The following is a 14164-nucleotide window of genomic DNA, read 5'->3' as shown; positions in this document are numbered from 1 at the left end:
GTGAAGCCAATGCTTGGCATTGCGTATGGTGATCTTAGGCTTGTGTGCAGCTACTTGGCCATGGAAACCCATTTCATGAAACTCCCGATGAACAGTTGTCCTGACGTTGCTTCCAGAGGCAGTTTGGAACTCGGTAGCGAGTGTTGCAACCACAGCCGAATTTTACGCGCTAGACGCTTTTGCACTCAGCGGTCCTGTTCTGTGAGCTTGTGTGGCCTACCACTTCGCGGCTGAGCCGTTGTTGCTCCTAGTTGTTTCCACTTCACAATAACATCACTTACAGTTGACCAGGGCAGCTCTAGCAGGGCAGAAATGTGACAAACTACTTATAGGAAAGGTGGCATCCTATTATGGTGAAAGTCACTGAGCTCTTGAGTAAGGCCATTCTACTGCCAATGTTCGTCTATGGAGATCGCATGGCTGTGTGCTTGATTTTATACACCTGTCACCAACGGGTGTGGCTGAAATAGCCGAATCCACTAGTTTGAAGGAGTGTCCACATACTTTTGTATATATAGTATATGTGAATGCAGCTGCCACTACTTTAAAATCACTGGATGCAGTTTATCATAGCTCCACACATTGTGATCTGTATCAGAAAGTGGTTAAATAAATAAAGGTTAAAATACATGAAGGAATAAATCAATTATTGACTTGGGGGGGGGCAGAGATAAAACAGACACAGGAAAGTAGTGTTTCCTGAGCTGCTGGAGACCAGCAACACTGTACCTTGCAATTTCCAGGCTTTCCTCTGTTCTTCTTTGGCAATCTGTTCCATCTCTTTGTCGTATATGTAGTCTTGACACACAAAACAATATATTCCACCATATAATAAGTCTATTGCTGGAAGGGAGAGAGCGAGAGAGAAAGAAGGAATATACAACCATTAGGAATAGATATTTCCTACAGAACAACAGCTTGTGTTTATTGCACGTCTAACCTCGTCATTGATGTGGCCAGTGTGAAGACAAGCACTTTGTGTGTGTTCCACTCCTCTATTGATTTGAGCCTTGTGTCGTTCCATGTCATTGCTGCTTGCATTGGAGAATTAGAGAACTATCACGTAGGGAAGGTGTGTGTGTGTGTGCGTGTGTGTGTGTGTGTCAGAGAGTATGTTTTTTTTGTGGGACTGTGTGTGCGTGCATGTCCATCACATCTACCTCCCCTGGTCTTTCCACTAGCCTATGTTCTCCAACACCATGGTAACAATACCTGGTTTCTTCTGTTGCCGTGACAACCTATTTATTCATCGGTTGCACCTCCGTCACTCGGTCGCGTCATGCTACTGTTATGAACGTTCTCAAGCCGCCCTCTGCCGGCGGGCGCCATAGTGGTGATAACCCCAGTCTTTCTGAACGGACGCTAACTACCATTTCATCTAAATTACACTATAGTGCCTGGAAATACGATGACATTGCTAAAGTAGTCAAATATTTAGTAGGAAACTACTTTGCCAGCATTATCATGTCGTCGAATTTACTTTAGCCAGATGGCAACGTTGTCATTAGGGGCGGCAGGTAGCCTAGTGGTTAGAGACAGGTAGCCTAGTGGTTAGAGACAGGTAGTCTAGTGGTTAGAGACAGGTAGCCTAGTGGTTAGAGACAGGTAGTCTAGTGGTTAGAGACAGGTAGTCTAGTGGTTAGAGACAGGTAGCCTAGTGGTTAGAGACAGGTAGCCTAGTGGTTAGAGACAGGTAGCCTAGTGGTTAGAGACAGGTAGCCTAGTGGTTAGAGACAGGTAGCCTAGTGGTTAGAGACAGGTAGCCTAGTGGTTAGAGACAGGTAGCCTAGTGGTTAGAGACAGGTAGCCTAGTGGTTAGAGACAGGTAGCCTAGTGGTTAGAGACAGGTAGCCTAGTGGTTAGAGACAGGTAGCCTAGTGGTTAGAGACAGGTAGTCTAGTGGTTAGAGACAGGTAGCCTAGTGGTTAGAGACAGGTAGCCTAGTGGTTAGAGACAGGTAGCCTAGTGGTTAGAGACAGGTAGCCTAGTGGTTAGAGACAGGTAGCCTAGTGGTTATAGACAGGTAGCCTAGTGGTTAGAGACAGGTAGCCTAGTGGTTAGAGACAGGTAGCCTAGTGGTTAGAGACAGGTAGCCTAGTGGTTAGAGACAGGTAGCCTAGTGGTTAGAGACAGGTAGCCTAGTGGTTAGAGACAGGTAGCCTAGTGGTTAGAGACAGGTAGTCTAGTGGTTAGAGACAGGTAGTCTAGTGGTTAGAGACAGGTAGCCTAGTGGTTAGAGACAGGTAGCCTAGTGGTTAGAGACAGGTAGCCTAGTGGTTAGAGACAGGTAGCCTAGTGGTTAGAGTGTTGGACTAGTAACTGGATTGCTGGTTGCTGGATCAAATCCGTGAGCTGACAAGGTAAAAATCTGTCGTTCTGCCCATGAACAAGGCAGTTAACCCACTGTTCGCCGGTAGTCCGTCATTTAAATAAGAATATATTCTTAATTGACTTGCCTAGTTAAATAAAGGTTGAATAAAAATAAATAAAATAAGCTAGAAAAGGGTGTCAAAAATAACTAGCAATGATAACATTAGCTAGCTAAAATCCGGTGGCCTCCCCTCAATCTTAGCTAGTTATACTGCATCTAAAATCAATCTGGCAACATCAAAATGATGACAAAAAGGTTATTTTACTAATTACTTGCCTCCTATTGAATGTCATAGTATTTCCAAGCCACTGTAATAGTTATCAGAGCATTGACAAGAATGCTTAGCCGGGCATCAGTCCAAAACAAACGTTCAAAACAATATTGTGACGAAACATGCAACTCAGGGACAGTCAAATAGAACCCCTTGCACATTTTGATCCTAAAAGGTTTGTCTCATAACTAGGAGGATCCAGGAGAGTAAAAAGGGACAATTGATGGATAGGCCTAAACATTTATACAGAAAATATAAATGGGGCGTTATGTGTGTGTCCATAAGATGAGAGATGAGCTAGCTAGAAGAAGCTCATCATCTCTGTGTCCAATGACAACAGGCATGCACTGAGAAAGGCCTTGACTGATGTGGTAACCACGGAACAAGAGAAAAGGAGAGAGTTCTGTGTACAACACCACAGAGGAAGTTAAAAATAAATCTGGCAGACAGACAGAGGAGGAGGATGATGAAGGAAGTGAAGGAATCCAGAGGAACAGCTGGGAGTCAGGGGTTCATTTGATGAACGGTACAATGGCACAGTGAGTGAGAGTGTGCTACTGTGGAAAGCCCTGACCTAATTAACACTGTGGTGGTAGTCTGGGGGGCTGGGGTGGGGCGTGATGACAGGAGTGACCCACACGGCTCAGTGTATTTGTGTGTGTGTGTGTCAGAGTGTGTGTGTCTAGATCAAAACCTTACTGTGACACCCCCCTGAACGACCGACACGGCTCAGTGTGTGTGTGTGTGTGTGTGTGTCAGAGTGTGTGTCTAGATCAAAACCTTACTGTGAAACCCCCCTGAACGACCGACACGGCTCAGTGTGTGTGTGTGTGTGTGTGTGTGTGTCAGAGTGTGTGTCTAGATCAAAACCTTATTGTGACACCCCACTGAACAACAGACACAGCTCAGTGTGTGTGTGTGTGTGTGTGTGTGTGTCAGAGTGTGTGTGTGTGTGTGTGTGTGTGTGTGTATATATACATCAAATCCTTACTGTGACACCGCTCCCCCCAGAAGGACCTGCTAACCTCCATCACACCCTAACAGATTACCCTAGCATTACCACCCTCTCATTCATCTGTCACCATTCTCCTCCTTTTACTTATTAGTACTGTATATAGACCCATAATTACCATAGAAATATAATAAAATGGAAATTCCAATGGATCTGTGATGGGTGGTATTTCTACGCCAGCGTCCCAAACGGCACCCCCTTCCCTTCATAGTGCACTACTTCTTACCAGAGCCCTGTGGACCCCGGTCAAATGTAGTGCACTAAATAGAAAACAGAGACTTAGAATCACAGGGTCATTCATAGTCTATGTGGTTGAGGATTAAACATGTCTACCCTCCCACAGAGCTGACTGGGGAACAGACAGGCTTAGAGAAGGACATTTGTCTGCCTGAGACTAAGTACTGGCTCCCAGTAGAACATTAATGCTACGGAGAAGGACGGGCTCTGCTCAATGTCTCTGGAAAGGACAGTTCTCTCAGGCAGAGAGAGGCCTGAATCTGTGTGTGTGTGAGAGAGATAATGGACATGACAACATAAGCTAGCACGTGCACATTTTACCTAGGTTGTGGCGTTTGTTTTTGGCGTGCTCGTGGATGTGTTTCTTGGTGAAGCAGCCGAAGAAGACGCAGGAGAGACAGGAGTGGAGCCGGTTCAGGTGGGCGCCGCACATGTGACAGATACATGACTTGGCCTGCAGGGGGCGAGAGAGAAGGATGGAAGGGAAGGTGAAGAGAGAGGGGGGAGGAAAGGGAGGGGATGGAGAGAGAGAAGGGGTGGAGAGAGAGAGAGAGAGAGTGTCAGAATAAAGAAGGAATATACATTGACATCTTCTGAACATTGAAAAAAAAATATGTCATCGTAGCCTGCACTCAAATAAAAAATGGATGTTATGTGCGGTTAGGTTTGTAATATTCAAGCATAGGCGGCGTGTCCATAAGGCTAGGGGAAGCTTTCCTTACAGTCAAATGAACTGCCAAAATGATATAGCCTATTTAGCCTAATCCTTTCTATACAGAAATACATGTAATAATTCTAAATAAGCAACTATAGCATGATTTGGCGACAGAGGATCAATAGGTTATTTAAAAATATATATATTTAAAATATATTGCCTACAATCGGAAAGAAAGGCAGCACGCGCAATTTGGGCAGATTATTGGGGGGGTTCAGTGTTACTTAAAAGTTAGTTTTTGGACAATAATTTCCTCGTCATATTGTATTGTGTCTCTCCTGGTAGACCTATTACATGGACAACGTTGGTTTTATTGATCTGTGTCTGTCAGCAGAGTAGGCTACCTTGTAATTTATTAAAAAAGATTCTGCTAACGTCTCCAGTCATATAAAGTAGAAATGAATGAAATGAGTTTATGAAAAGAGCACATTTTTCTCATGTAAAGAATGAAGAAGTGTATCTGATACAGCCTAGGTCTACTCTACCCTACACGTGCTCAGCCATGCACTGAACACTCTTTATGCATACAACGGTTTAGTTATTTTATTAGCTTAAATTACTATCTAATCTACTCATCTCATTACCAATAGTAGGTTATCGTACATAAGTTTACAAATATAATAAAGCATTCCATGCATCATCACAAGGGAGCATTATGGTGAAAATTAGCTTCCCCAAACTTGAAACTCGCGCAGTGCCGATGTATGCCTCGTAGGCTACACCAGTTGTAAAGTGGATTAATGTGCTTCATTTTAGCAATAAATACAGCACTACATCAGTATAGCAGTACATCAGTATAGCAGTACATCAGTATAGCACTACATCAGTACATCAGTATAGCAGTAAAGCAGTACAGCACTACAGCACTACATCAGTACATCAGTACAGCAGTACATCAGTACAGCAGTACATCAGTATAGCAGTACATCAGTATAGCAGTACATCAGTATAGCAGTACATCAGTATAGCAGTACATCAGTATAGCAGTACATCAGTATAGCAGTACATCAGTACATCAGTATAGCAGTACATCAGTATAGCAGCATAGCAGTACATCAGTATATCTGCTCTCCAACCGGGTTCCAGGGCATACGGGTTTTTTGCCAACTTCAGTTGTGATACAAACCTTATCAAAACATATAGGCTTATGGGCTAGGCTACAGGATGTGTGCTACAATGATTTGAAAAAGTCTGAAAAAAGAAAATCATGCTGTGTTTCATGCCTTTGATTGCACACGCTGGGTATCATTCATGATGACAATACATCATTCTCAAGTGATACTATTGTCACCCATCAGACTATTCTCAAGCAAATCTCATCTTTACATATACTACATAATATAGGCCTGTGTGTGAAATGAGTTGTGATTTAGAATGGACCATTATGTACCTGTCACAACTGGAGCTAGGGGGGGAAATACATACGCACTTAAATAGCGAATGGAGGACGCTTTTCCTGTGGATCATTTTCATGCCAGCCAGGTAGGCTACTCCTGTTGTAAAGGAAGCACTGTGCTTAATATTAGGAATGTTGAGAAATAAATAAAAGTAGGCCTAGCCTATAGAAAGCTGAAGGGATCCTCTTTTTAAGAGACCATCAAAACTCTGTTTTCTCACATCATTTGAATAGCCTATAGAAATGTGCAACATGAGCTCTCATGATGTGTTTGATTTGATTTTGGATTGATGTCAGAGTGATTAGAGGGACAACAGAACGCTGAGTACCAGGCCCCTAGCGACTGGCAGTTAGCAAGTTTGGTAGACTACTGATGACCATCAGCAGCATCAGAGCTGGGAGAAGCCTAATTACCATGACTAAACGTTTATGTGTAATTTGACTGCGGTCATGACTCGTGACCGCCGGTATGACGGTAATACAGTCACCGTAACAGCCCTAAGATGAAGGCAGACAGAGTAGTGATGGTTGGGCCCCTTTGAGAAACCCCATGTGGTCCAATATATAAAAGCAGACACTCTGCTTTTCCACAGAGCACACCATGCTCCTGATTGGATTCATGCATGGTGGGAGAAAGCATCTTTGACACACTGACAGCAGCTGGAGTGTGTGAGTGTGACGCAGAGCCTCAGAGACGACCGAGGGATTTATAGAACCATTAGAATGCCTTGTCTTTAATGGACCTGCAACACTGAGCTCTGCAGGGCCTGAGGCCACAGGGAGAGGAGGACATGGTGAAGTGAGGGCGGGTTGTGTGTGTGTGTGTGTGTGTGTGTGTGTGTGTGTGTGTGAGAGAGAGAGAGAGAGAGCAAGCGACACAGAGAGATAAAGAGAGAGAGAGAGAGACGGAGAGAGAGACAGAGAGAAAGAGAAGGAGAGAGAGACGGCGAGAGAGAAAGACAGAGAGAAAGAGATGGAGAGAGAGAGACAGAGAGAGCGACAGAGAGAGAGAGAGACAGCGACAGAGAGAAAGACGGAGAGAGTGAAGATGTGTTAGATTAGAGAAGTGCTGTACGAACAAATATTCTGGAGTTTTCTCTGGCAGCAGAGAGAAAACATGGGAGAGAAAGAGAAAAGGGGAGAGAAAGACATCAACTGAGGAAAGACAGAGAGGAGACACAGCCCTGGTGCTGCCCTGATGACCGAAGACAGTCCCACAGCCCTGGTGCTGCCCTGATGACCGAAGACAGTGCCACAGCCCTGGTGCTGCCCTGATGACCGAAGACAGTCCCACAGCCCTGGTGCTGCCCTGATGACCGAAGACAGTCCCACAGCCCTGGTGCTGCCCTGATGACCGAAGACAGTCCCACAGCCCTGGTGCTGCCCTGATGACCGAAGACAGTCCCACAGCCCTGGTGCTGCCCTGATGACCGAAGACAGTCCCACAGCCCTGGTGCTGCCCTGATGACCGAAGACAGTCCCACAGCCCTGGTGCTGCCCTGATGACCGAAGACAGTCCCACAGCCCTGGTGCTGCCCTGATGACCGAAGACAGTCCCACAGCCCTGGTGCTGCTCTGATGACCGAAGACAGTCCCACAGCCCTGGTGCTGCCCTGATGACCGAAGACAGTCCCACAGCCCTGGTGCTGCTCTGATGACCGAAGACAGTCCCACAGCCCTGGTGCTGCCCTGATGACCGAAGACAGTCCCACAGCCCTGGTGCTGCTCTGATGACCGAAGACAGTCCCACAGCCCTGATGACCGAAGACAGTCCCACAGCCCTGGTGCTGCCCTGATGACCGAAGACAGTCCCACAGCCCTGATGACCGAAGACAGTCCCACAGCCCTGATGACCGAAGACAGTCCCACAGCCCTGATGACCGAAGACAGTCCCACAGCCCTGATGACCGAAGACAGTCCCACAGCCCTGATGACCGAAGACAGTCCCACAGCCCTGATGACCGAAGACAGTCCCACAGCCCTGGTGCTGCCCTGATGACCGAAGACAGTCCCACAGCCCTGATGACCGAAGACAGTCCGACAGCCCTGATGACCGAAGACAGTCCCACAGCCCTGATGACCGAAGACAGTCCCACAGCCCTGATGACCGAAGACAGTCCCACAGCCCTGATGACCGAAGACAGTCCCACAGCCCTGTTGCTGCCCTGATGACCGAAGACAGTCCCACAGCCCTGATGACCGAAGACAGTCCCACAGCCCTGGTGCTGCCCTGATGACCGAAGACAGTCCCACAGCCCTGATGACCGAAGACAGTCCCACAGCCCTGGTGCTGCCCTGATGACCGAAGACAGTCCCACAGCCCTGGTGCTGCCCTGATGACCGAAGACAGTCCCACAGCCCTGATGACCGAAGACAGTCCCACAGCCCTGATGACCGAAGACAGTCCCACAGCCCTGATGACCGAAGACAGTCCCACAGCCCTGATGACCGAAGACAGTCCCACAGCCCTGATGACCGAAGACAGTCCCACAGCCCTGATGACCGAAGACAGTCCCACAGCCCTGATGACCGAAGACAGTCCCACAGCCCTGATGACCGAAGACAGTCCCACAGCCCTGATGCTGCTCTGACCGAAGACAGTCCCACAGCCCTGATGCTGCTCTGACTGAAGACAGTCCCACAGCCCTGATGCTGCTCTGACTGAAGACAGTCCCACAGCCCTGATGCTGCTCTGACTGAAGACAGTCCCACAGCCCTGATGCTGCTCTGACTGAAGACAGTCCTTTGGCCCTGCCTGAAGCTGATGGGACTGACAAAACAACCATATGGAGGAGCTCTGTACTGTGTTGTAGTGATGAATACGTCGAGAGAAAGGAGAGGGATGGAGAGAAAGGAGGGATGGAAATGGGAGGGATGGAGAAATGAGAGAAAGAGCAGCAGAGAGAGCGGGAGAGATGGAGAGGAGGGATGGAGAAATGAGAGAAAGAGCAGCAGAGAGAGCGGGAGAGATGGAGAGGAGGGATGGAGAAATGAGAGAAAGAGCAGCAGAGAGAGCGGGAGAGATGGAGAGGAGGGATGGAGAAATGAGAGAAAGAGCAGCAGAGAGAGCGGGAGAGATGGAGAGGAGGGATGGAGAAATGAGAGAAAGAGCAGCAGAGAGAGCGGGAGAGATGGAGAGGAGGGATGGAGAAATGAGAGAAAGAGCAGCAGAGAGAGCGGGAGAGATGGAGAGGAGGGATGGAGAAATGAGAGAAAGAGCAGCAGAGAGAGCGGGAGAGATGGAGAGGAGGGATGGAGAAATGAGAGAAAGAGCAGCAGAGAGAGCGGGAGAGATGGAGAGGAGGGATGGAGAAATGAGAGAAAGAGCAGCAGAGAGAGCGGGAGAGATGGAGAGGAGGGATGGAGAAATGAGAGAAAGAGCAGCAGAGAGAGCGGGAGAGATGGAGAGGAGGGATGGAGAAATGAGAGAAAGAGCAGCAGAGAGAGTGGGAGAGATGGAGAGGAGGGATGGAGAAATGAGAGAAAGAGCAGCAGAGAGAGTGGGAGAGATGGAGAGGAGGGATGGAGAAATGAGAGAAAGAGCAGCAGAGAGAGTGGGAGAGATGGAGAGGAGGGATGGAGAAATGAGAGAAAGAGCAGCAGAGAGAGTGGGAGAGATGGAGAGGAGGAAAGATGGACAGAGGCGAGATAAGGGGGAGAGAGTCAAAGACAGAGCAACAGAAAGGAGAGGTGACAGAGAAAGAGAGCTCTAATAAAAGCCATCAGGAAACAGGTGTCACTACATCACCTGCTGGGCAGAGGGAGGGAGAGGGGGAGGAAAGACAGGTGGAATAGAGCAGGAGAAACATTAAAGACTAAAATCTGCAGTTCAGTGTCCATTTCAACCATGTTTCTGGAAATGTGAGTAAGAGATAGTAAGAACACAGTAACCACTGACATGACGCTCACTGACACACACACACAAGCCAAGGTATTAGGCCTAGAGCAAGGAACACCACACAAAAAGGTAGGCTACCTGACGAACAGCAACACAATGAAACAACCCGACACCATTACGACAACATGGAGAACCATTGTAAAGGGGTCATAAAAGATCCAGCCCGGTCTCAGTTTCACTTCCTCCACATTATATGAAACACAGTGTGACTGGTTAGGAGAGGGGACCCAAGGAAACAGTCACTGTGAGAAACAGACTCATGACTCAGAGACAGGCCACAGTGTAATGCCAGTGCATTTACTGGCTTTCTATCTGTCTGCCAATGTGGCATTGATGAGGCAGCTTGTTTCCCCTGCTATAAGTTAGTCATTTAGCGGTCTCGCTATGGCTCCCCACCGCACACAAATTGGAGCCTTTGTTGGTTTTGCTTGAATGTTGTTTGCATCACTGGATGTTGCTTCACAATGCTTTGCTCCCTCACAAGTAAGAAAATCTATCTTTGGGAAACACTGACTCCAGTGACAGGCAGATCACCGGGTGCCATCGGACAGCATGGTGAAAGAGCTGCAGCGTGCAGTTCTGGCCTGCAGGGGGAGTGTCAGGAAAAGAGCTGCACTGACAGCTATGCCAGTCTGATTTTCCTCCCATGTCATCTCCACAGAGCCCAGAGTAATGCTGCTGGCAGGCTGCAGCCACACAAACACCTCATCATAGGAGGACCAGATACACTGTGAGAGAAGACTAGGCTATTGTCCACCTACACGGTTATGATATAAGATTGCAGTTATATCATCATATCACTGAAATAGGACACAGACGCACGTCTATGTAGTTGCGCGGCATTAGGAGCCCGGGGAGGATTGATGATGGTGCAGTAAGCTGGACATTCAGGGCCACAAACAGTAAGCTCTGTTTTCATTCATTCAGTCTGGCGTGGGCGGGGCTTAACACACTGGGATGAATGGGATCTAATGGAGGGGGGCGGGGTCTAATAGTGGCAGGCGCAGGAGAATCACATTCAAACTGGAGCCTGATAACACAGACAGGCTAGTCAGGGCCCTCCAACCCTGTTCCTGGAGAGCTACCCTCCTGTAGGTTTTACCTCCAGCTTGATTCAGTTTATCAACCAGCTAATTAATAGAATCAGGTGTGCTAGATTAGAGTTGGAGTTACAACCTACTGGACTGTAACTCTCCAGGAACAGGGTTGGAGTTAAAACCTACTGGACTGTAACTCTCCAGGAACAGGGGTTGGAGTTAAAATCTACAGGACTGTAACTCTCCAGGAACAGGGGTTGGAGTTAAAATCTACAGGACTGTAACTCTCCAGGAACAGGGCTGGAGTTAAAACCTACTGGACTGTAACTCTACAGGAACAGGGTTGGAGTTAAAACCTACTGGACTGTAACTCTCCAGGAACAGGGTTGGAGTTAATACCTACTGGACTGTAACTCTCCAGGAACAGGGTTGGAGTTAAAACCTACTGGACTGTAACTCTCCAGGAACAGGGTTGGAGTTAATACCTACTGGACTGTAACTCTCCAGGAACAGGGTTGGAGTTAAAATCTACAGGACTGTAACTCTCCAGGAACAGGGTTGGAGTTAAAACCTACTGGACTGTAGCTCTCCAGGAACAGGGTTGGAGTTAAAATCTACAGGACTGTAACTCTCCAGGAACAGGGCTGGAGAGCCCTGGGCTAGACACAGCCATTACCACCACACTCAATGACATGAGCAAGAGATGATGAGAGTAGAATGAGGCTGAAAGGCAGACGTTAGATGTAGGCTTATATGAACGAGAGAGTGAGAAAGAAGCAGAAAGATGAGAGAAAAAGAGGAGAAAGAGAGAGAGGAAGGATGCAGGAAGTGTGATTGTGATCATAAGTAGACAGACAAGGCAGGCTAGTGCTCTAAAGACAGTCCCTCCTACACCTCATTATCATTAGCTCTGTGCTCCAGACTCTCCCCCTCAGCTCTTCAAGAGAGATGCTGCTGTTGATGCCTTCCAGCACCCCTCCTAACTTTCTGCATTGCACCAGAGCTCCAGTCAAAACACAGCTACCCCTGTCAACGCTGCAACCACACCCCCCTGTACCCCAACCCTCGGGCCCTCTTCCCTGGGTAAAAATCAATTTCTACCCCCACCATTTCACAAACTCTGGTTCCCATGCAGCCTGCCAGCCAGACCCTGTACTATTCCTCAGTGTCAGCAGTAACCCTCCCTCCAACTTCCTGAGGCTTTTAATGTCCTATTAGATGGGCTATAGATCAGGCAGCTCATATGACTGGAACAAGAGTTTTACAGGTACTAGCAGAGGGAGCGTCTCACTGCATCTCTCCATCGGTTCCAGGCCCAGGGAGAGACAGACAGGCAGGCGGGGCAGGGGGAGACAGGTGGGGCAGGGGGAGAGAGGGAGACAGGTGAGGCAAAGGAAGAGAGACTGTTGGGAGTGGGGGAGACAGGCGGGGCAGGGGGAGACAGGCGGGACAGGGGGAGACAGGCGGGGCAAGGGGAGACAGGCGGGACAGGGGGAGACAGGCGGGACAGGGGGAGACAGGCGGGGCAAGGGGAGACAGGCGGGGCAAGGGGAGACAGGCGGGACAGGGGGAGACAGGCGGGACAGGGGGAGACAGGCGGGACAGGGGGAGACAGGCAGGGCAAGGGGAGACAGGCAGGGCAAGGGGAGACAGGCAGGGCAAGGGGAGACAGGCAGGGCAAGGGGAGACAGACAGGGCAAAGGGAGACAGGCAGGGCAAGGGGAAACAGGCAGGGCAAGGGGAGACAGGCAGGGCAAGGGGAGACAGGCAGGGCAAGGGGAGACAGGCAGGGCAAGGGGAGACAGGCAGGGCAAGGGGAGACAGGCAGGGCAAGGGGAGACAGGCAGGGCAAGGGAAGAGACTGTTGGGAGAGAGGCAGGGCCCACAGCTAGTGAACAAGGGGATAGAAGCAGACCATGAGAGCAGTGACTCAACACACACCGTTTCACATGCAATAAGCCGCTCTGCCGGAGATGGACACACACACACGTGCACCATCATAAACAGACTCCCTGACACGCATAACCTCACAGACATTTACTCTCGTGTCCTCTCCTCTGCGTTTCTATATTTAAAAGTGGTGAGGTTGAGGAGGAAGAGGGGGTGGATGCTGATGCTCCAGTGCTGTTCTGACTGACCCTCTGAGGGTGCAAGCCAGGGCTGTGTCAGGTGACGTCTCCCCTCCTCCCCTCCCTCGCTCTACTTTCCCCTTGACTGACTAACGCCTAGCCTGTCGGCCCCAGGCTCACTGAGCAGCACGAGACAGAGAAGCATCGTGGAAGACGTGTGGCATAGAATAAGCATCTCTATACCATTCCACTGTACTACACCCCTACTACGTCCACTTCCTCTTCTGTCTGAACCTGGCACACACACACACACACACACCTTACTGCCTTTAACAGGCCCCATGTAGACACACCTTCCAGCCAACCTCACCCTGTGGAAGCAGAGAGACATGAAACAGAATGGTGAGTGTACCCACACTATGCAGCATGTTCTCTCTAAGCAGCAGCAGCAGCATCACAGAGCTGAGCTGAGCATGGAGACAAGCTGCTTTGATGCTACCACGATCAAATAGTGTTTGGTGATGCTATTTAGACGTGATGTGTGTATGTATATGTGTGTGTGTGTGTGTGTGTGTGTGTGAGAGGAAGGGTGTATATTCAGTATTCAGACACCTTATATTTCTTCATATTATATTGTGTTGCAAAGTGGGATTAAAATAGATTTGTCTTTTTTTTGTCTTTTTATGTCAAAGTGGAAAAAAAGATGGCTGACTGACTTAGCAAGAGGAAAACTGATGCAACAACCACATTCAGAAAGGTCACCTTGTGTATTATTCTATTCTAACTCTGAACAGTAAGTGGAGGTCTTGACTGAGTTCCTACAAAAGGGTCGCCGCTCCCATCCCTGGTCTAGTTAAGAATGCTGCTCTACATTATGTATTAAAGCACCCAGACAACTCAAAGATACACTTGTACTTCTGAACTGAGCTGCAGGACAGGAATGAAACCGATCAGGGATGTTACCATGAGGGCGGCAGGTAGCCTAGTGGTTAGAGCGTTGGGCTAGTAACCGGAAGGTTGCGAGATCAAATCCCCGAGCTGACAAGGTAAAAATCTGTTGTTCTGCCCTTGAACAAGGCAGTTAACCCACTGTTCCTAGGCCGTCATTGAAAATAAGAATTTGTTCTTAACCGACTTGCCTAGTTAAATAAAAGGTCA

The 14164-nt window shown here is 48.5% G+C and overlaps 1 protein-coding gene across 3 annotated transcripts in view; it reads right to left on the bottom strand.

Moving 5' to 3' along the window:
• LOC106601875 (ubiquitin carboxyl-terminal hydrolase 22) overlaps positions 1-14164 on the bottom strand; it is an 80400-nt gene that overhangs the window by 39721 nt on the left and 26515 nt on the right. For 2 of the 3 annotated variants that reach the window (XM_045715667.1, XM_045715668.1), the window contains 2 exons: positions 4213-4345; positions 730-843 (listed from right to left, as the gene is read on the bottom strand). In XM_045715667.1, coding sequence (XP_045571623.1) covers positions 730-843; positions 4213-4345 — 247 coding nt within the window. The remainder of the gene's footprint in view (positions 1-729; positions 844-4212; positions 4346-14164) is intronic. The other variant, XM_045715669.1, reaches the window with a different exon arrangement.

This window comes from Salmo salar, chromosome ssa03 (assembly GCF_905237065.1).
Source record: "Salmo salar chromosome ssa03, Ssal_v3.1, whole genome shotgun sequence".
Classification (NCBI taxonomy): domain Eukaryota; kingdom Metazoa; phylum Chordata; class Actinopteri; order Salmoniformes; family Salmonidae; genus Salmo; species Salmo salar.
The sequence above is the reverse complement of the archived record's forward strand: the minus strand, read 5'-3'. Positions and strand labels throughout refer to the sequence as shown.